Here is a 20,881-nt window from a genome sequence, read left to right as displayed (position 1 = left end):
ATAATAGCAGCACATTTACTGCTGTAGTTAAGGTTGTGTCAGCACTTCCATTATAAGCTACTGTTTTCAGGAATTTCTAATTTATTCACAAGCTTAAAAATGGCATACAGTAAGTCTATGTAATTGATTTTAATGTATGGTACCAACTTTTTGAAAGCTGCTGTTGTCTGAGCTCTGATGGCAAGTATAAAATAGCATATTGTTCCAAGTGAGGTTTTTTTTCTTTTCTTTTTTTTTTTACTGGGAAGCAACAAAACATTTTTAGTCTAAAATTAATTTTGACTGTTCCCATCTGCCAGAGGTATGAGAATCAACATGTTCTTTTGCTCTACCACAATGCCCCATCATGCCTGTATCCAGTTAGACCCATCTGTTCCTGTTAGTTAAAAGGTTAGTGTGAACATGGCACTTTTCTGGGAAGCAGGAAAAATATAACCTTTTTAATAACAGAATTTCATATCTCATTAAGAAATAAGTGTTTGACATCTTCAATACTTTTATAATATTTTTATGCTGAATAAAGACCAGCAATGTTAAATAGTGAATGATTTTTGAAAAGCAAGAAGTAGAGGGTGAGTCTGTTTCTAGTACTGAAAAAAGTCAGTTATTCATTGTAATGCAGTTCCTCTTATAGAGTTTTAGCAAGGTATTGTGCATTACTACAATACAAATTTCTGAAATCTGGAAATTGTTTAACCTGGGAAATGAGTCAAAGCAGTTACATAATTTGCTGAAGATGTTCTGTAACTCCTTGAGTGATTCCACTAAGCCTGTGATAAAGGGATTGTTTAAAGACTTTATTTCTCCCAAATAGATTTTGGGGGTTTTATTTAAACACATTTATTTCAGGCAGATTTACAAGGCATGGCACAAAATTGCAACCCTGAATAATTATGAATTATATACTTCTGAGGATTCATGGTATTTTTGTTAGCTTTTTTTTCACCTATCTTATTGCCAAATGTATTGCAAGACATTTGCCCCTAAACCAAAATTATGTAGTTTTGCTGTAGGAGACAGTATAACAGTATGCTATTAAAAAAGCCCAAAGATTCCATATTCTTTTTAATCCCAAATTGTTTTTATTTTACTTTGAATTGGTCTTCACTTACATAAAATTACTTAAATTTGAAGCATGTTCTTTTTTTCTTTAGTTAATCTATGGTTCTACTTCACTGTAATAAAATATATGGCAGCTGTTTCAAGATTTGTATCACCTTGTTTGATGTTTGTAAAACTTCAGCAACAATGTGTAACTTTAAAAGAAAGACTGATTTGAATGGTCGGTAGTAATCACAGCTGTTCATTTCAAAGGCAAATTTCTTTTTTTTTTACTTTTAAAGGAAAATATATCTAATTTAATCATCCTAGTATGAAAGAAAGTATTTGTTTATCTTACTCTGAAGAAAGATTGTAGGTACGTCTCAACTGAGAAATATAAATACTTTTTTAAAAGTTCATTGATGCCTTCAGCACAGACTTCTTGTTTTATCCTAGACAGGTGAAATATTCAGCCTGGATAGCCTGTGTCTGAAGATACCATTGCCCTTTTATTGCTTCACTTCTTAATGTGTTTTCCACTTCCCTGCCAGAATTGGTTTAATTGTTAGCCATTTTCTATAGCATGGCTTTGAAATCATATTCAGAAAATTGCTTTTGAGATCTTTTTCCCAACTGAGTATAAGGCTTAACAGCCAAAACCTTATAAATGTTGCAAGAAAACACACTTAACTGCTCCATAAAGAAATTATTTTGATAGTGCTACATTATTATGATATTTGCAAATGGCATTTCTTTTTCTAGGTTTTACAGAAGTATGCATTTATACTTCTACCGTCTTTTGTTAGTTTTTCCTTTTACTTCCTCCCCATTCCCTGAATTCATGAACCTTTGGTTTTCTGAGGCTTCTTAGACCTGGAGGATTAATTTTAAATTCAAGCATGAAGGGTTAGTTGCTTTCTAGGTTCTGTGTCCTGTTGTGATTTCCATTGTAAAAGATTTTGTCCCTTCTGTGATAAATAAGAATTAATGGAAAATTTTGCATCCTTTGCAGACTTCATAGCTACAAGAAGTAACTCTGTCTCATCTCTGCAACTGTTTTCATAGGAGTAAATATCTGAACAGAATTCTAGCTTGGTGATGTTCTTCAATAATACACTTCAAATGAGAGGAATCATGGAGAGGAGTTGTTTAATATTGCAGGCTTTGGGTAAACTGTAGCCTGTCTACTTTTACTTTGAAATCTGTTAGGCAGGTCTCTGGAGCTGTTGTACTTATCATAGTTAAAAGGGTTTGCTAGAAATTCTTTGAAATTTCTCCCTCTTTATTCATGGCGGTTGGGGTAAAAGATAAGGTTTTATGTCAGTTGCATCTCAGAACAGTGATATAAAACTAACAGTATTAATATAGTCTGGGTTGTTGGGATAAGTTGTTGCAAAAGCTTTTCTTTTTTCCCAGACACATGCTATGTTGATCTTCAATGTGTTAGAGATTAGGTAGGGGAAGTATATATTTATGAAGGGAAGATTTAAATAGAAATACAGATCAGGGTTTGCATTTTTTTAAAGCCCATGCTTTGCAAATTGTATAAGCTAATATCTATAAATGGCTAGGTACAGCTTGTTTTCAGAAAGCAATCAGCAACAGGTTCCCTTTCTTCTTACTTCATGTCGTATATAATTTTGAAAACAGTTCCCTTAAAAAATATTACATAGTTGCAAAATTACCGAAATTGAAAAAGCTTTTGGATATTCACTATTACAAAATTTTGTGTCCTTTCTTTCTAATAGAAAAACATTAATTTTGCTGAAATTCTATTGTTCAGCCTTCAGTTGAGCCAAGGTTCAAATTTTTAGTTTCAGACTTATCTGAAAGGTTATTAATTTCCTGTAGGTTTTTTCCTAAGTTAAATAATGTTGTTTGCAAGCCATTTGTGTACATGTCACCCAGCAGACAGTCATGTGTCTGAAGAACACATGCCCATAATTCAGGTGGTTTCATAATGATGTTATGTGGTTCATTCTATGTCTTGTCTTGTGACAAATGAACTTGATGTTTGTATTCTGCAGAAGGGCAGAGCCATCCCACAAAAGACACAAAACTTGCTAGTTTCCCAGTAAGTGAGGAATGATCTCTGAAATCTTCCAGGTGAGGTACAAAAACAGATCTTGTTCAAAAACCTCAATGATCTTCCTGCTGTACCTCTGCTTTCATACATGTATTATTCAGGAAAAGGAAGTCCTTTCTTCCTGCTTTCAGAATGTATGCAAGTTTTTCTAGAGATTCATTTTATAAGCTTGGCAATTTTAAGGTGAAATCTGTACACAAAAAATATAGTTTGAACTTACCAAATAATTAGGACACAGTTAAGGACTACTGCGGTGGTACAGTTTAAAATCTAGCCCATTAAGTAATGAACTCATAATATTAAAGATTCTGGAATTTTAGTTTGCTCTTCCAAATTCTGTATGTTGCTGTCCAGTCTGTTAAGTAACTTGTTATGGTTTATGCATTTTAATCCTATAATTTTACCAGCTGAAAAACATCTACTGGAGCCTTTGCCAGAACTAAGGATTAATGAAGTAATGAATTCACTTTTGCAGGATTAAAATCTATTTCTGACAATATATAAGGAAGTCTAAAGGAGAAGGGAATCCAAGCTGGATTCAGAAATCTGAACAACAGAAAGAAATCTGTTTGTAAGTGGAGTATCAATGAATGAGGCACCACTGAGAGTGCACACTGGAAGATCAAAAAAAAATCAGGAAAGATGAGAAAGTTACAAATGTCTCTCTGCATCATGAGTACATTATTTTGCTGTTTTATATAGATGTAGGGGTGTTCTTTGTTAAGATGCATTCTTTTGCATTTTAGTCAGCACTTTGCTATTCAACTAAAGAATCCTGGGAGCTGAAGTTTGTCTCTGCCCACTTGTGGAGCAGGGACTGGGATTGTGTCTCAGAAGGAGGATGTTCTGTTTTGTTTTGGTGTTTGGTTGAGGGGGTTTTTTCCTCCTGAGGATTTACTGCTGCAGCATTGGGAACTGGGAAAAAACCTCAGTAGAACAACTTTATAATTATTTGTGACAATTACACTTAACTCTCTTTCATTTTAAAATTATTTTAGAATTTTGAGAAAGACTATATTTTGATACCCCATGTTCCTTTTCCAATTTCAAGGATGCTATATTTGCAGGATAAATTAATCTGAATGTAACGCAATACTTATCTGTTTGCATGCTGAGTGTTAATTATGCTCAGTTACAATTTCTTAAGTTGCATTGTTAAAAATTTGACAAGTAAAGATGTCCTAGGAGAGAATTAGCCTCTTGCTGAGTAGTGCTGGGGTAATGCAGATAGCATCTTCAAACACCTATTTGGGCATGCAGTTCTGGTTTTGTCACTGAAACTACAGGTCAAAAAGTGTACCCTTACACCTTGGTGTCCAGTGCTTCTTTCTACATCTGGAGTAGAAATGTGCAGTAGGAAAGAACCAATAACTTTTAAAAATTATCTAATTATTTAAGTAGTATTTTAATGCAATTATTTTCCATTTCCATTCAGCTGCGAATTATGAAAATATATACTTTATTTTTTCATTATATGCTTTTTTGAGGGACTCAATGTATGAATGCAATTGTCAACTGGATTATAAATATCATGCTTTGTGCCCTATCTCAGCCTTATTTTTAAGGAATCTCTGTCTTTTCTTCAAATCACAGAGACGTCAAGTCTCAGAGGGGAGCACAAGACTCATGCTTCTGTGATTCATCACATGGTCTCCTGCCACACTGCAGGCAACCTGCATAATGGCAGCAAAAGACTCCTATCTCAGTCGGCTTCTGTCAGGCACGTGTCAAGCATACTTGGGTACAAGAGGGAAGATTTGCAGACTAAAGAGGCCTGGCCATCAAGAGCTGGGTGAGAGGCAGTAGGCTGTGCAGGAGCACAGAGGAATCCTCAGGCTCTGCCTTGTATTTGTGGTACCTGCTAGACAGGGACATGTGTCTCACATGAGCAGATACAAATAAATGTCTGCATCATCCGTGAACAGGATTGCCCATTCTCATTGTTGTGTTTAATGCATATAACTTCTACATTTGATTCTAGTATACTTCAATGAACTGCTTTTTGGGAAAGCCTGTCTTGTTGATTGCCACTTTAAAATAGAGGCGAACGTTAAAATTCAATGCTTGCAAAAGAATGCATATGTGCAGTAAATATCTTTTGCGGAGACATGTCCACTTGTGTGATGGGAAGAAACACGAAGTTAAGCTGTGGCTCTGCTCATCCAGAGATCTTGAGGCTTTGCTTCCTGCTGTGTATTTGAATGGAGCAGTGTTCCATGAAATCTATCCTCAGATGGTATAGGCTGTGTATGCGGAGGGAAGTTTTTCTTTTCTTTGTCTTTCTAGGAGATTTGTTTGACCTGCCTCTTGAGGAATAGTGTATCTTCCCAGTCCCCTGTTTTCCACAATTTGAATTCATTTTTTTGGGGTAGCCATCAAGGACTGTTTTTTCCCTTTCTCTTGTAGGGAATGGGGAGGATATTGTCTGAAAAACCGTATTTGTTACATATGTGCAGCAAGCCAATAATCAACTATCAAAATTTTTTACTATTTTTACATTTTAGCAAACTAAGAAATTAGTGTCAATTGGCTAGAAGTTGCATAGTTCTCTTATTAGTATTCTATCTTCTATTGGTTAGCGATTCTCTCATTTCCCGTGCTGATTACTCCGCATGCTCAGGCTTTCTCTTTTTTTTTGAGTTACTGGGTTTCTTGTTCCAGTGGTTGCAATCTCCCCTGCTGGAATTACCTTTTAGGCAGTTGGAGCTGATTTCAGCACAGTTGCTGAGTTGGGTTTATTTGATTTCTTCCTTATCTTGGGAGCTCTGCCAGGTGGTCTATAAATTCTATATTCCTTGTATCTACTTTCAATGGGGATCCTACTTCCCAAGCCTTGTTAACCTCCCTCTAGGTCTGAGATTGCTGAAGCCTGTCCAGCTCTGTACCTTAAGGCAATTCTACCAATAAGAAATTTGTGTTTCTAACTCATGTACATCACTTGGAGCTTGCTTGTTAGCTGCTCTCTGTTTCACGGATTAAATCTCCCTTCTTGTTGATTAGGCTTGAAACCATACAAAGATCAAATGTCAAAGAATATACTTTCTTAAAAAGATTTTTACATAGTCCACATTTTGCAACAGTGTTGCAAGTATAATGTTTAACAGAGAGACATAAAAATAAGAAAATAAATTTTAGAATATAGAAGTTAACTGTTACCTGTGTGCTTTATTTAACTCTGGTCCAGGATATGTGAAAAATCACCTTCTAGAAGCAAATGGGATCTGTGAAATAGCTGTGTGCTTTTCAGTAGCTTTAGGAACAATGAGCAATGAGACCAATTTCATGCACTTTATCAATTAGTGAGATTCTAGAAATATTTGAGACTCTTTTGTGTATTAGTTGGGACAGTTGACAGACAATTCAGTGGGGTGTTTTTGGTTTGTTTTGTTTGTTTTTTTTTTAATATCATTCATCGGGTATATGGATAGATATTCATGCTTCAGAGACTTCCTTTTTCATCATCCACTTTCCTGTTATCTCAGTAAAAACTCCTGCAAAAAATGTCTTAAATGTATTAAAAAATATCTTGAAAATATTACGGCTGACAGCATTTTCTGCCTAGGAGAAAAGAAGTGCTGTTTGTTTAATGAATTAAAGATGACATTTACCTCCAACAGCCAGAGAGATGCTGCTATCTGTAGTAACACCTTGGTTAACAATCTTGGCTTTGAAACTGGTCCAAATATGGATGGGTGAGTGAAAAATGTATCCTCTATTAGAAAACATGATTTCTTTTCATCAGGTGATCTACTTCTGAAAGTAAAAGAGATGATGAATGTTCTGTTGGTATAACAGAAAATAGTTATGTCAGTGTAATAAGGCTCATGATAAAAGTATGCCAAGCATGTTGATTTAGATGTTTTATTCCTTCTGTGTGTGTTCCAAATCACTATAACCTTCTATGCAGATCATGCTGATAGCACAACTTCAAAATTTATTGAGCATTTTGAGGTAATCCACCGGATATACATTCAAAAATGCTAAATTATATCTCAGTTAAAGAGTGAAAACTATATATGCTCATTTGGAAGTCCGTTATTTGATGTTCTGGAAGTAAGCAAGCGCCTTCTTTGGTGAGACCAACGTTCAGAAAAATGACATTGGAGTAATAAACATAGAAGGTTAGTCTCGGGTAATTTTGTATTACATACAGTGACTTTGAAATAATAATTCATGTAAATTTTATAGTTTATATTTTTATAATGGTATAACCTTGTAGTGGAAGTGAGTGCTGCTTCTCTAGTGAATAATGATGAATGATGGTATTTATTGATAGCAATGGATATGATTAGAATGGATGATTTTTTGTAAAAATAATGGAATTTAAAGAAGAAATGTATTGAAAGTTGAAAGTAAATGTAGAATTTAGAATTTATTCCTTGTCTTAACACTGCTGGATTTTTCTATTTCTTAAACAAGTCAAGATTTTAATGAAGCTTTGTTTTATGGCATTCAGTTAGAAAAACTTTAGCAGCATAGTTTCATGTGGCTTGCTGCTGGGAATTCTTTGAATGGGATGTTGCCTGGATAGTGATTTACTAATTTTTTGATCATGTTCTTAAATAGAAGTAGTGATGCTACTAGTGGAATCTACTAAGGAAACCAGATTTTTAAAAACTGGTTCATTTATACTATTTCTTAATAAAAATAAGAAATTAAATTAATAGGAAACTGTAATATTTCTTCTGTAAGTATAAAAGGCATAATTCTTGTCTGGTGTAACTGATTGCATTTTAACAGCAGTAATGCCCATCTGCTTCTCACGATTTCTTGGCAACTTCAGTGCACTAGAAATTATAAATGCTTTCAATGATACTGCAAGTTGTATAATTTTGTTTTACTGAAGCCCTCATTGGAACACACTGTTCTAACAAAGTGTGACTAGATATAATATGTATTTATACCTTCTTTGGTGAGTTTGGCGTGGAATTTTTTCAACATTTATGATTAAATAAAGCTCTTAGAAGCTTTGGCACTCAACACGGAGAAGTGAGCTGTTGTAGAATGCATGTATTAAATTGTAAAATATTATTTCATTGGGATTGTGTCGTTAAATATTGGATGGATTAATTTGTTGTCCAGGGAGACACTTAGGGTAATTATGTTTGTTATCATCTGATGAAAAATCAGATGATGGAAGGTTTTTGCTGTAATTATTCTGATCTTCCTATTTTTGTTTTACTGATCCATAAGTTTCATTTTGGTGGAAAACACATGAAAATGATCTGAGAGAGTTAATACTGGAGAAAAATAGGAAAAGAGAATGGACACTTCAAAGTAAAAAAAAAAAATCCAAAACCAAACTACAGAAAATCTGAATTTGGCCTGGGAAAGAGATTATCCAGCAGTTTATTAACACTGTACATGTGTGCTTAATACTTCTGATAAGGGTCAAAGAATTTAGGTTATTTTGGTGTCAGGAAGGAACAGAGTAAGAGTCTGCTGGGGTAAAAAAAAAAGCAGAGTGAAAGCATGCAAAAGATCTAGCATAAGAGTAATTGAAGATGACATTCTTTTCTAGTTATTTCTACTACTGGTTGTGTTGTAGGTTTTTGAATAAAAATGAGCTAAGGAATTGCCCTGATGCTGAGCAGGGAAGCAAGTTGCTAACAGGTGAGAGCAGGAAAATGAAAGCTTTGATTATCTTCTTTTTTGCATAAATTCACATTAACTAGATCCTCTCTGACTGAATAGCTAACATATTTTTAACAGCATTTGGAAGTGAGTTCTATTAGAGGATTCTGGAAATGTTATCAATTTCAAATTTCTATTAATTGAAGTAATATTGGGGAGGAGACAGCATCCTTCCTCTATTTCACTTTGCCTTAGTCAACTACTTGTCACAAGTCATGGAGGTGAGATACAGCGCGTTCGACCATTCTTATGGTTGTAAAGAAAAATTACTGAATAGGGGGTCTAGCCTTGGTATGTATGACTATCACCATATGTTTGATGTTTAGACACTAGGAAGAATTTCTTTGTGTAATGGGTTGTTAAGCATTGTAACAGACTGCCCAGGGAGGTGAGGTTCAAGAAATGACTGGACGTGGCACTTAGCGCTGTGGTCTAGTTCACAAGGTGGTGATCGGTCAAAAGTTGGACTTAATAATCTTGGCGGTCTTTTCTAACCTAAGGGATTCTGTGATTCTCTGAAGCTGTATTGATGTTATAGGTTCACACAATAATTCAGGTTGTCAGAGTCTTCCAGAAGGTCTCTAGTCCAGCCTCTTGAGCAAAGCAAGGTCAGCTGTGGTCAGATAATATTGTTCAGGGCTTTATCCAGTTGGAATATCAAAGGTTGGCATTGCATAACCTGCTCCACTGCCTGACCCATGGTGAAAAAATGTTTTTCCTTATATCCAGTCTGAACTTCTCATTTCAGTTTATTTCACTTGTTTCTTGTCATTCCCACCATGCACATTGAGTAAGTACCCTGGCTCAATCATAATCTCTCCATAGGCACTAGCAGGCTGCTGTTTGGTCTCCCCCAAAGCCAAATCTTGCACACACTGAGCAAATCTCATTTCCTCAGCCATTCCTCACAGGCAGGTACTCCAGCCCCCAGCCATCCTAGTGGCTCTGCTGAACTTGCTGCCATTTACCAGTGTCTGTTCTGGGGGCCTGCACCAGTTCAGTATTCCAGGTGTGATCTGAGCAGCTCTGAGGAAGCACTGCTGACTCCCAAGCAGCTTGCTGCCTGGCAAGGCCTCTACTGCAGCCTGGATACATGTTTGTGGTGTAGATGAAAAGTGATGTAGCATGTACATTGCAGTTAGATAGGATTTAGATTAAACATGGAAAAAATAGTACTTATGTGAGAACAGCTAGATATTTTGAGTAAACTCACTAAAGACACTGGAGAGTTTCTGTCACTGAAGGTCTTCTACAACATTATAGAAAAACATTTTCTAAGAATGAGCCTGCTTGGGAAGGAAAAAAGTCTAGATGTTAGTGTGAATCTTGTTCAAGTTCTTCTGTGATTTCACAATAGTTTGAACAGGAACAAAAGATCCCAACATTTCCCTTCTAAATATTATTAACTGTTTTACATTGCATGAAATAATTATGTTTATATGCATGAGCATAGCTCTATATACCATAAGCTGTAGAAGTGAAAACAGAGGAAAATATTTGAGCATATGTGTCACCATTTCTGTTCTGTATTCCATTTCAATCTGAATTATTAAAGTTCAGCTCTCAAGCAAGGCTCACTTAGCAATATCCTTTTGTATTGCTCACAGTTAGTGATACTGTTTCTATATTTTCTTTGATTCTTATATTGTTCTCAAAATCGTGTTCTTTTCTTGTGGCATTTAAAGTGTTACTGTATCACTGAAAGTGGAAAGAAGAAATATCTGAGGCAACTGGCAATCCTAGAAATGACCATTTGTATTTCTTCACTGTTTCTCTTCATGGTCTACTTTTTAAAGACTTATTTCAGACTCAAATTGGTTATATTGTCATTTTATTAAATCTTCTTTGAGTTAATAACCTGTAATGCAGAGAGCATGATTTAAATTGTACTCCTGATTGTAATAAAGAGTACAAGTATCACGGTGATCAAATAAAATCAAATTATGTACTGGGCTTCTAGATGACTGTGTGATTACCATATTTTAAAAATTTTATTACAAAGCTATAATTTATCAAAATTTTTATTAGAAATTAGGAGCAATACCTCTTGTCATTTGTGTCCATTTAAGTGATTTACTTTAGATTTAGCACCATTATTTGTATCAAAAATAGAATGTATTCTATGTAAGAATGAAAATTCATGGAGTTCACCTCTGAAAAAGCAGAAATTTACCCTGGAAAGATTTCTTTTCCTCCTCATGGCTCCAACCAAAACTCAAATCAAAAGACTTGTGGCTTTTTGTGTGTATGTGTTCTGGTGCATTTGGCAAGTGTCTTTTAGGTGTAGTGAGGACCAGGGTCACTATTGCTTCCACAGTTTGCTTGAAATACATGCATTAATAGTTGTGTTTCAATAAATGCTATCTAAAAGGGGAATATAAGACTAAAAATGTATTTAATGCTTCATTATTTACTCTACTCCCTTGAGGCTTTAGGATGCTTTTGTTTGAAGAAACTTTTATAGACATTGTTTCTGCTATACTTGTGTTCCCAGTAATGCTTACATATGACTATGTGTGACAACCTTCCTATTTGCCATTTGTATGTTTGAAAGGTACAAATGAATTAACAAAAAATGGAATTTCTCCATTTGGGCATTTAATAAACTTGTGAACTTTTGTCTAAGTCTTAAGAACTTCAAGGTTAAAGGTAAACTCTCTAAGTAGGTGTGTGTATGTGAAAAACTGTCATTGCATGAATAATCATGCAGAACATATATATACACAAAGTATTTGTCTAATGATATATATTTTCTTTTTCCTGAGTGTTCTGCTGATCATACAGAAAAAGTGAATAATTCACGTGAAGTACTAATACAGAATCCTATTAAAATGCAAACCCAAATAAGTAGGAAGTAAGTTCAGGATGCATTCTCTATTTGTGCATCTATTCATGTAGAATTTAGGCAAGTTGCTTATTCTGTTGTGAATGAAGGGAATTAAGGCAGATATTGTCAGGTGAGATTAATCCGATTAAAACCCAGGCAATATCTGTAGTAGAGCAAAATGGAAAACTAAAAAGGAAAAGGTGCAGTGACTGTTTTGTGTAGTCTGATCCTCTGCTCTTTTAACTGGTATCTATAATTGTGTATAAATGAGAGGCTGTTAGGACTGTAAATATGCTTTTCCTTTCTGACATGTTTCCTGCCTGTTGCTTGGTTACCAGTACTTTGCCACACATACGTACAAGGTATTAGCTCATTCTTCTGTCTTCACTTTTTGAGCTTTCATGAGGAGATACATGATCAAAATTCATGATTTTATGTCTCTGCCTCTAGCTGTTAAGGGTTAAATGACTTACCATCCTGGGAGATTTAGAAGTGATTATGCATAATTTACTAATTTCATATGGAAGAATAGGCTGTTCCACTATATATGTATGAGTCTTTCAGGGTAGTTTTGATTTTTTTTCTTTTTTTTTTTTTTTTTCTCCTTTTTTCCCCCTTTTCTTTAGAAAATAAATTTCTTTACTTGCTGCTATGAAACAGCCAAATGACTTGACATAAACTGTCATCATGACCTTTCCCAATGATGGTAACATTTGCCATTTCCCCTCTAACTTATCCACAGTATAATGTTAGTGTCAGGATCACTACAGAATGACAAACAATATATCAAGTATTTCTGTTGTGTCTGTCAGCTTTCTGGTAGCTGGTACCTGGTATCTTTCAATAAAGTGGAATGAAGGGGGTAAAGAATGCAGGTTAATATATGTTATTATATTTGCTTAATTCTCTAATTTTAAAATATCCCCGTGAATAGTCGTGGAAGTAGGAAACTGAACAAAGAGATTGTCATTTAATAGATGAACACAGGTAGTCATATTCCCTCTATCTTGTCTCTTCCCCTCAGAAAAAGAGGATTAATTCTTGATTTTTAGATTTGTAAAATAATGTTTGACCTGAGTCAAACAGGCAGAAGTAGAAACAAAATTTCTTTAATGTCAATTTTCAAGGAGAAAATTCTTTAATGTCAATTGAAGTATGTTAATAGAATGGTTGTAACTTGAGCAGTTCAAAGTTTTTAAATGAGTCTTAAATGCACTGCATTGTATTTTCTTAAAATATTTTTTCTGTACATCTTGACATTGGTAGTAATTTAATAATTTCAATAATGTTAACTGATACTTGTTACAAATGTGCCATTTTACAGTAATTTCTGAAGCAAGTATGTCTTGGGGTATCAGGTGTTGGAAGAGTAATGCCATAGTGGCATTTTCTCAAACATTATTAATGGAAAATGTTTTCAGGTAAGATTACATATTTAACTTTTTAGAGTACAAAAAAAAAAAAAAATACAATGTCAGCATGATGTTAGCACTGAAAACTCTGATGTAGATGAATGTATACATTAAAGTTTAGAATGCTTCTTTGTGAGGTAGCTGCTTTAAGAAAGTTCCTTCTCTTTCTTTCTGGAAGGTTATTTGTATAATATGTGAACTGTGTCTGAATCTGATAACTTCTTTAAGAGCTACCTATCATCTTTCTGTTTTTTGGCATATTACAAGTAACTGCCTTACTAAAGGGAAAAAACATCTTGCACTTGAACTACACAAATATCAATCTTTTCTTTTTTAATGAAATCCAATTATCTCTCTGCTTCAGTAAATCTGATTTAAACTCTGCATTCTTAAGGTGACGCCAGTAGTAAAACTGTGGGCTTCACTGCTTGCCACCCCAATGGGAGAAGAAGCAACAGGGAAGCATCTCCTACCCCAGGAACATGGACTACTTAAAAAATGTTCCTAAAAGTCTATGTAACTTTTAATCTCAAAACTTGAATAATCTTTCATTATTCTTTTTGAATCCTTTTCATTCACAAAGTAGTTTGGTACTAAAAAGTGAAATAGTGTAAACTTTCTACAAAAATTACAACTATTTCCTCTTGTATCACTTTAAGCAGCCATTAGGGAATGAGAGTGTGTCTTCATTAATGGAACTGGAAGCAGATATTGATTTGGAGCTTTATGGCTTTCTATACAAGTATTGACATCTGCTGTTCTTTAATTGCTCTTGTTTATTCAATTACAAACAAAATGATTACTTACTACTAATCCTATATCAATATACTATTATTATAATATTAAATTTTGAGGGGGTTTTGCTTAAGAAAATGATGCAGATTTTCTAAAAGAACAAAGTTAACCCTATTTAATAAAAGCAATAAGATAAAAACCCTTCAGAAATAGTAGCTTGAGATGAAATAAAAGCAATAGGATAAAAAAACCCTCAGAAATAGTAGTTTGAGATGAATTTAGCTTTTATTTAGTTCCTTACTGTGCAGTTCTTAGAGGTCTCAAAATGCTGTCTCCAGTGGTTTTCAACAGTGAAGGGCAGAATGTGGCTTTTAAAAACGCCAAGTCAGCAGAGTGATGAGAGTTGGCCTGAAGGCAGGGGAGAGGCTGATGGGAGCTTAGAGGTATTCCTCTTTCTTCCAGTTCCTCAGTTTAGTTCCAGTATTCTCATTTGTGTTCAGGTAAACACTTGACTGAAATTTTGATCTTAATGAGAGTGGAGAAATAGGAAGTTCATGTTGTAGCTTAATATTAATTTTTAATACTATCTTTATCTTGAGGTTTTTGAATGCATTTGCATGGTGGATCATGTTTATGAGTGACTGTATCCTAACAACACAGATAGAACAAGCCTTGTCTGTGCTAATATGTTATTCTTAAAATGTTTCCTGGTGAATTTGTATTCCCCAAACTTAGTATTTTGTATGTGTCTAACTGAATATCAGTGAAATCTCCTGATAATAGATTTAGTTTTTAAATGCGGATGTGGTCTATATATTAGAGGCTCGTTTTAAAGACTAAGGTAGGGAGATTTAAGCCTAAATAAAGCTCCCTTCTCGAGCCATTAACTTCAATGTTAATGATGGTAATAGCGGAAAGAATCAGTGCTATTTCCTCCATCCCCTCTACAAGCTGAAGAAAAAAAATCCATGTCATTAATTTGTTTATATAATACATTTTTTGAACTAGTTTACTAGATGCAGTAGTACAAATAATCTTTTAAATATCATTATAGATTAAAGGATAGATTCTGCCACCTTCACTCATATTCAGTTATGTCATGTTTTGCAATCATTTTTTTGTTTCTTGTAGGGCCACTGTAAAGGTAAAATTCAGCGAAAGTAGAGCCTGTTTGTTTCCCTTGATTTACTTGTATAGTTTTAAATTCACAGTACTGTTTTCTGCTCTCTCATCTGAGTACTTGTGTATAATTAATGGAGGTGTGAGATTTTCTGAGGTTGCCTTTCAGCTTGTTTCCATTTCTCTGTCTTTTTCCCTGATACTCTGTTTCTTCATTTAGATGTGGAGGAATAGATTATGTATGTCAAAAAGCCTTGGTAGTAAAAGTATCTGAAACAGGTAAAAGAGGGTTATTAGCTAGTCAGGTATGAACTGTAAATTAGTCAAGTAGGGCAATAATAGCACATTTTCTAGCTCTCCTCACCATATCTTAATCATTTTTTGTTTTATAAAAACATCCGTATACTTCACAATAAGATTCATTGGAAGGTAAATTCCTTTTTTGGAAGACTTTATAAACCAGGCATTCAGAAATGTAATATGCTGGATTTCCTACCAATCTCAGCTTGTAACTAGGAAACACAATGTATAAAAACTGAACTAGAAAGTAAATGGGAATTAAGGTGGTGTTTCACTGTGATTTAGATTAAAATTTGGTGAAGGCTGTATAGCCTTCTGTCTTTCATATCTTAATGATTTCAATTTGGAAAGTAATTAGCATGAATCAGGGTAAGACTGGGTAGATTTGACAGTGACAACAAAATCTTTTCATTATTCTCTGACATAATACCCTGGAAACAAACAAAACTTTTCTGACAGTTCTTCATAAAAGTAGGTTTTCCCATGGGCAAGAAAACCACCAAGTTTATTTTCTTTACAGTTTGTTTATATATACACTTCTCTGTTCTGTGTGTTTTTTGATCTCGACAGTTGTCACTCTATCATATTATTGCTTAATACTTACAGATTTGCAACTTGCTCTGCTGGTTACTGCGTTGTTTTTTGGGGGGTTTTTTTTTTTTTTTTTTTTTTTTTTTAATGAGTAAGAGGATGAGTTTTAATTTGCATTCCTTTCATAAACACATTCAAGGGCTTATCTTCACCGGTGAGTTTTGATCACAAAATGTGGACCTTTATATGTTCAAAAGCTTCAGTTGCTGTTACATTAAATTAGAATTTGTTACATAGATCAAAAATTATGGGTAGATAGACAAATGGTATATCTCATAAACCATATTTCATTAAGAATTAGTCTTTTAAATAAATAAATATGTCTCAAAATGCATTTTTAACTGCATCTCAAAATGTTTTTTAAATGCATTTTCTGGTAGGCTTATTGTTGCATTTTTCTTCAATCAGTTATAATTTGATGGTTAACTGTCCTTCTAATTTAGCCATTACATTATTCAGGAAAACAGAAGCACTTAGTTCCTTTTGGTAATGGTTGTCCAGCTCAAGTTCTGATTATTAGTACAAGAAATGTCAAGGCTTTTCAATTCAGATATAGGTACTTGTGGATTTATTTTTTTTTTAATGTTGGTGTATTTATACGTATATTAATGCATGGAGACTTGGTGAGTGTAAGATATATTTCTTTGGGAGGCAAAGGAATGCACCAATGTCAATGCAGAGGAAATGACAGAATTATTCCCGTGGTTGAAACTGAAGAGAGTTACTTCAGGCAGAGCACAGTCTTAATAATTTGTTTTTGAAAATGGAATTAGTAGAACAGAGTATCAAAGGAATCACTCAGACATTCATGTTACTGTAGCAAATGTGAAATGTGCTGTCTAGGATTTATGAAGAGGGGAAAATCTGAAAAGCTGAAATACAAGGTTTACTTAAAAGTGGGCAGCACATTTTCACTCTCCTCTAGTAATAAAACAAGTTTGTAATATCTATGCCTTATCTGAGGAAATGAACTTTACATCCTTGTTTGGCTTTTTTTTGACAAATTTGACCTCAGAGGTGATTGGTCACCTCTACCCTTTCTTTTGTGTGAATTAGAATTTAAAGTTAAAGTAGTGCTGTGTAGCCATTGTGATTGATTCCTTCGAAGAGAGAGACTCAACCTCTCTGGAGGTTTTGTTTTGTAAGTCAGTCAGTGAATACCTGTTCAGTTATTGAAATGATGTCCTTGAAGTCCTGACTGTGGTCAGTGAGGCCAGTGTACCTTTAGACATGAAACACACTAAAACAGGGATACAATACAGAAAGATGACTGTCCTTAGCAAATATTTTATAAAGCTTCTGTTATTTGAAGAGTTAGTAGGCCTTGTAACACAGACCTTGCTAGGGAGGCTTTTTAAGTATTAGGGCAACACTGCTGTGTAACAGCACACACACTTAACAGGACTTTTGAGTTATAAATAGCTTTATCCATGCAGCAACATGGATGCTATTATGCAATTTAACTTAGCTATTAGCTACTAAAACCCGTAGTATTTTAATAAGGAGTAGTTGTACTATGGAAGTGGAATATTTCAGGATAAAGTGTTTTGAGAATATTGTCATTGCTTTAGAATAAATGCTTATGCCAGCCTATATCTATATGCATGCCTACATATAGATAGTTAGAGCTGTTTAATAATTGCCTTTTTCCCTGGGCCTCCTTGGTGCTAAAAATCCAGCATGGTTAACCCACATTAAAACAGATTAATCTCTTATTAAAATGAAAGACTTTTTTTTAATCATTCAGCTTCATGCTATTTAGAAAAATGTTCAATTATTAAAAGGCTGCTGTAATTTAATGGACTAAGAAGACACTGTACTTCACTAAATTATATGAAGTGCCATGGTTTCTCTTGATACAAAAATTATTCATCTTGTATTTCTCAAAGTATCTAAGCTTTCATCTTATTTCTGGATATCAATTTAAATATTAAATTTTACCCATAAGATTTGAAAATAAAAATACTTTTTCTGTAAAGCATTCATAAAAATACTGGTGAGTACTTTCATAAGCCTAAGTCTTGCAACTTCACAAGCAATGATTCTTGTGAAGTATTAGTGCACTGTATTTCCTTATTTATAAAAATTAGGAAACATAAACTGTAGAGATCTCAATAAAGCAAAATGAACAAAAGGCAGGTGTTAGAGATAGTTGGTTATACCTGGGCATGTGTTGTTGCACATGGACATATTCCAAGAGGTCCAGGTGTGAGCCAGTTGCACTCCATAAGCCATGTGAGCAAATAAAATATGTGGATCCCCATGTTGAGTCTAAATGTTGTTATTGCTTTGTTTTAGCAAAGTTGCTATATTTTTGTTTGTATCTTTTTGTCAATGCACTGCTTCACCTCAATTTTTACTATAGATATTGAATCTTGGTTGTTTATTTTAATCTAAGGCTTAAATCAGAGGAAATAAAAATTACTTAAAAAAACCAAATTAAATTATAGTTTGGTCATGAGTTTTATTTATGTGGTTTCAGTTTACAGGATTAACCTGCTTTTTCATTCTGTGGACAGGGTTTCTGTATGATCACACAATGCTTACTGCAGATATGTATAGAAGTTCTCTGAGCTGTCTGGTTTTCATGCTCTGGGTGTATCTTTGCTGGTGTTTTAGTTTGGATAAAGAAATGAAGTATTAAAGAGAACCTCACAGTCATTCCAAATTACTGTGATTTGGTTCATACTATGACCATTTGGTTAATACAGACTTTGTTTTACAAATATTCCTCTATTCACCGAGAGCTTTCACAGTAAACTTTTGCTGAAAACTTAGTTAAGTTGTTTTAAAATGTACTAACATAAAACAACATTTCTTTCCAGTGTGTTTAGTCTAACAGATAGAAAGTATTTGTGAGAAAAGGTGGTGTAGGCATGCTGTTCCTAAAATTGATGTACTTTTTTAGGTTTCAGGATGTACTGATTTCAACAGGTTTGATGTATTTGTTTACATATCTCAGGAAATTCGTACTGTGTTTTAATTTTGTATGTGACATATCTGTAGGTATGCAACTTCTGTTAGTTATTCAGTGGTTCTCTTATACAGAGACAGGAGGTTTAGCTTCATCAGATGCATAATTTTAAAAATAATTTCTGTGCAAGTTCCAGTCATTTTGATATGACTATATTTTGAAGTGAAAAGCTAGGGAATGCTGCAACAATGTTGATTTTTGATAGGAGGGTAATATTAATGTCAGTATATTCTAGGCTATTTCAGAAAAAGAATGAGATAGTTGTTATTAAATTAATGTTTTGGTTGGCCCTTAGGGCTTCTCAAGTTAGCTGTTGGGCAAGAAAGCTGTTAAGAAACAAGTTTAATTGAAAAGGGAAAAACAGTTTTTGCAGAATGGAGAATTAGCAAGCAAAACAAATTACAGACATTAGCTTCATTTCTGTATCATGTGTATATATGCTAAGCAGAAGTTTTATATGCCTTTATCTGAAATTTTCCAAAAAAGCACTTGTGTGCAAACAAATTTCTTCATGGATGAAAAGTAGTTTTTCCTTAAGTTGAAGATTAGCATTAGCGAGACCAAGAGAGAGTTTTGGGTGTTTTGTCTTTCTACAGAACAGATCTCTTTAGTGCTAGACTGACATCACTGCTATATATCTGTGTCCTTTTAAGAACCATGACTGTGCAGTCCCAGTTTGTGAAGAAATTCAATGGTTCTATCCAGGAGGACATTTCTCAAGAGTTTTGTTGGTAAAGACAAGCTACATTTTCATTCTAAAAGGCATGAGTGTCCTTTAAACAAAACATATGTCATCTGCAGAATTCACATCACAACATTTCTGTGACTAGAGCCAGATCAGTTGTTTTGGTTAAAATTACTGGCTTGGATTTTTGTTTTAATTGTATTAATATGTATGGTCACCTATCTGATATTTTTGTTCAGATTACATAAGAAAAATTTGTTATTTATAGTTTGAATGTAGTAAAAATGGTTTGCATAATGCTTTGCTAATGGAAATGGTACATTTTCTTTAAGGTCATTTTGTTGTTAAAGCTTTTTGTAACAGTGCTCTCCTTGCAATGTTTTTTTTTTTTTAAATTCCTTTTTCCTCCCATTCATCTTTGAATATAGATCAACATTTTCAAATTCCAGTCCATGGCTACTCTGACCCAATTTTTTCAGAAAAATATATTCTGAAATATTTATATCTATCTCACTGACGATTCATGAGTTAATGCTTTTCTCTCACACTGAGGAAAAAGTTTTAGAAAAGGAGAAGTGATTGCCAGTAGTTCTGCTGTTGTGTTGTGCTGACCTCATCACATGCAGGAGACATGCAAACTGATTTTTTTATTTGTGCTTTGACGTTACAGCTTCAGCTTTGTAAATATTCTATATGCTTTCTTAGGAAAAAATGCCATCTGAATAATATGCTTATTTTCAAAGGAAATGAGTTTTTTAATATTAGCAATTAATATTCCTTTCAGACATTCATTTTTAAGTAATTGAGCTTGATGCAATTTTGTTTCTTGTTTTAGACATTCAATTGTAGGTCTTCGTGTAAGGGTCTGCTCTTGAATAGAGCTAGTGTTCTGCTTTATCCTAGTTTATCATTTCTCTTCACTGCTTCTGACAGCATTTATGCATTTTTTTCCTCCTGTGCCAGCTCTCATGCTTCTTGGAATCTGCTTGCAAAAATGACAGGAAATTTAATTGACAAACAAAAAGCAATGCTTTTCTGATGTTTTAACAAAGTGAGTCAGCTCAGTAAGGATTCAGCATGAAGGAGGATTTGCAGTTATACATCTAGGCCCTGAGCAAGAGGAGGCGTGAGTGGGAGAGCCCCCAGAGGCAGCCCGAGGGAGAAGGTGGATGGTTACAGAGCTGTGGTGTGGAGGGAGGAGTGGGACACACATCTTTCTGACATGACTGAGAAGTAGGTTCTGTGCCAGAAGCTTGGTGCTTACAAGTACTACCTGTATGGTAGCCACTGCTCTGCTGAACACTGCTATTTACACACTGGGTATTAAGGATGACAGCACAGATTAATATAAAAAGCCTTTTGCCGTAAACTTCATACAGTAAATATTGATTATATGGGAAGTTAACTGGTATTTTTTAGAATAGAAGTGTAGGATCATAGATATAACCACACACTTCCTAAAATGAAGTAGTCTAAT

General features: G+C 34.3%; 1 protein-coding gene across 2 annotated transcripts in view; it reads left to right on the top strand.

Moving 5' to 3' along the window:
* The window catches only part of AVEN (apoptosis and caspase activation inhibitor), a gene marked incomplete at its 5' end in the record, with an annotated part of 85,562 nt that overhangs the window by 41,094 nt on the left and 23,587 nt on the right, over positions 1–20,881 (top strand). The window contains one exon of one of the 2 annotated variants that reach the window (XM_083863078.1): positions 6,745–6,819. The exons of the other annotated variant lie outside the window; for it this stretch is intronic. Coding sequence (XP_083719204.1) covers positions 6,745–6,819 — 75 coding nt within the window. The remainder of the gene's footprint in view (positions 1–6,744; positions 6,820–20,881) is intronic. 2 annotated transcript variants of the gene reach the window in all.

The sequence above is a fragment of the Zosterops lateralis genome, assembly GCF_965231275.1.
Source record: "Zosterops lateralis genome assembly, chromosome: 6".
Taxonomy (NCBI): domain Eukaryota; kingdom Metazoa; phylum Chordata; class Aves; order Passeriformes; family Zosteropidae; genus Zosterops; species Zosterops lateralis.
This window is presented reverse-complemented; position numbering and strand designations above follow the sequence as displayed.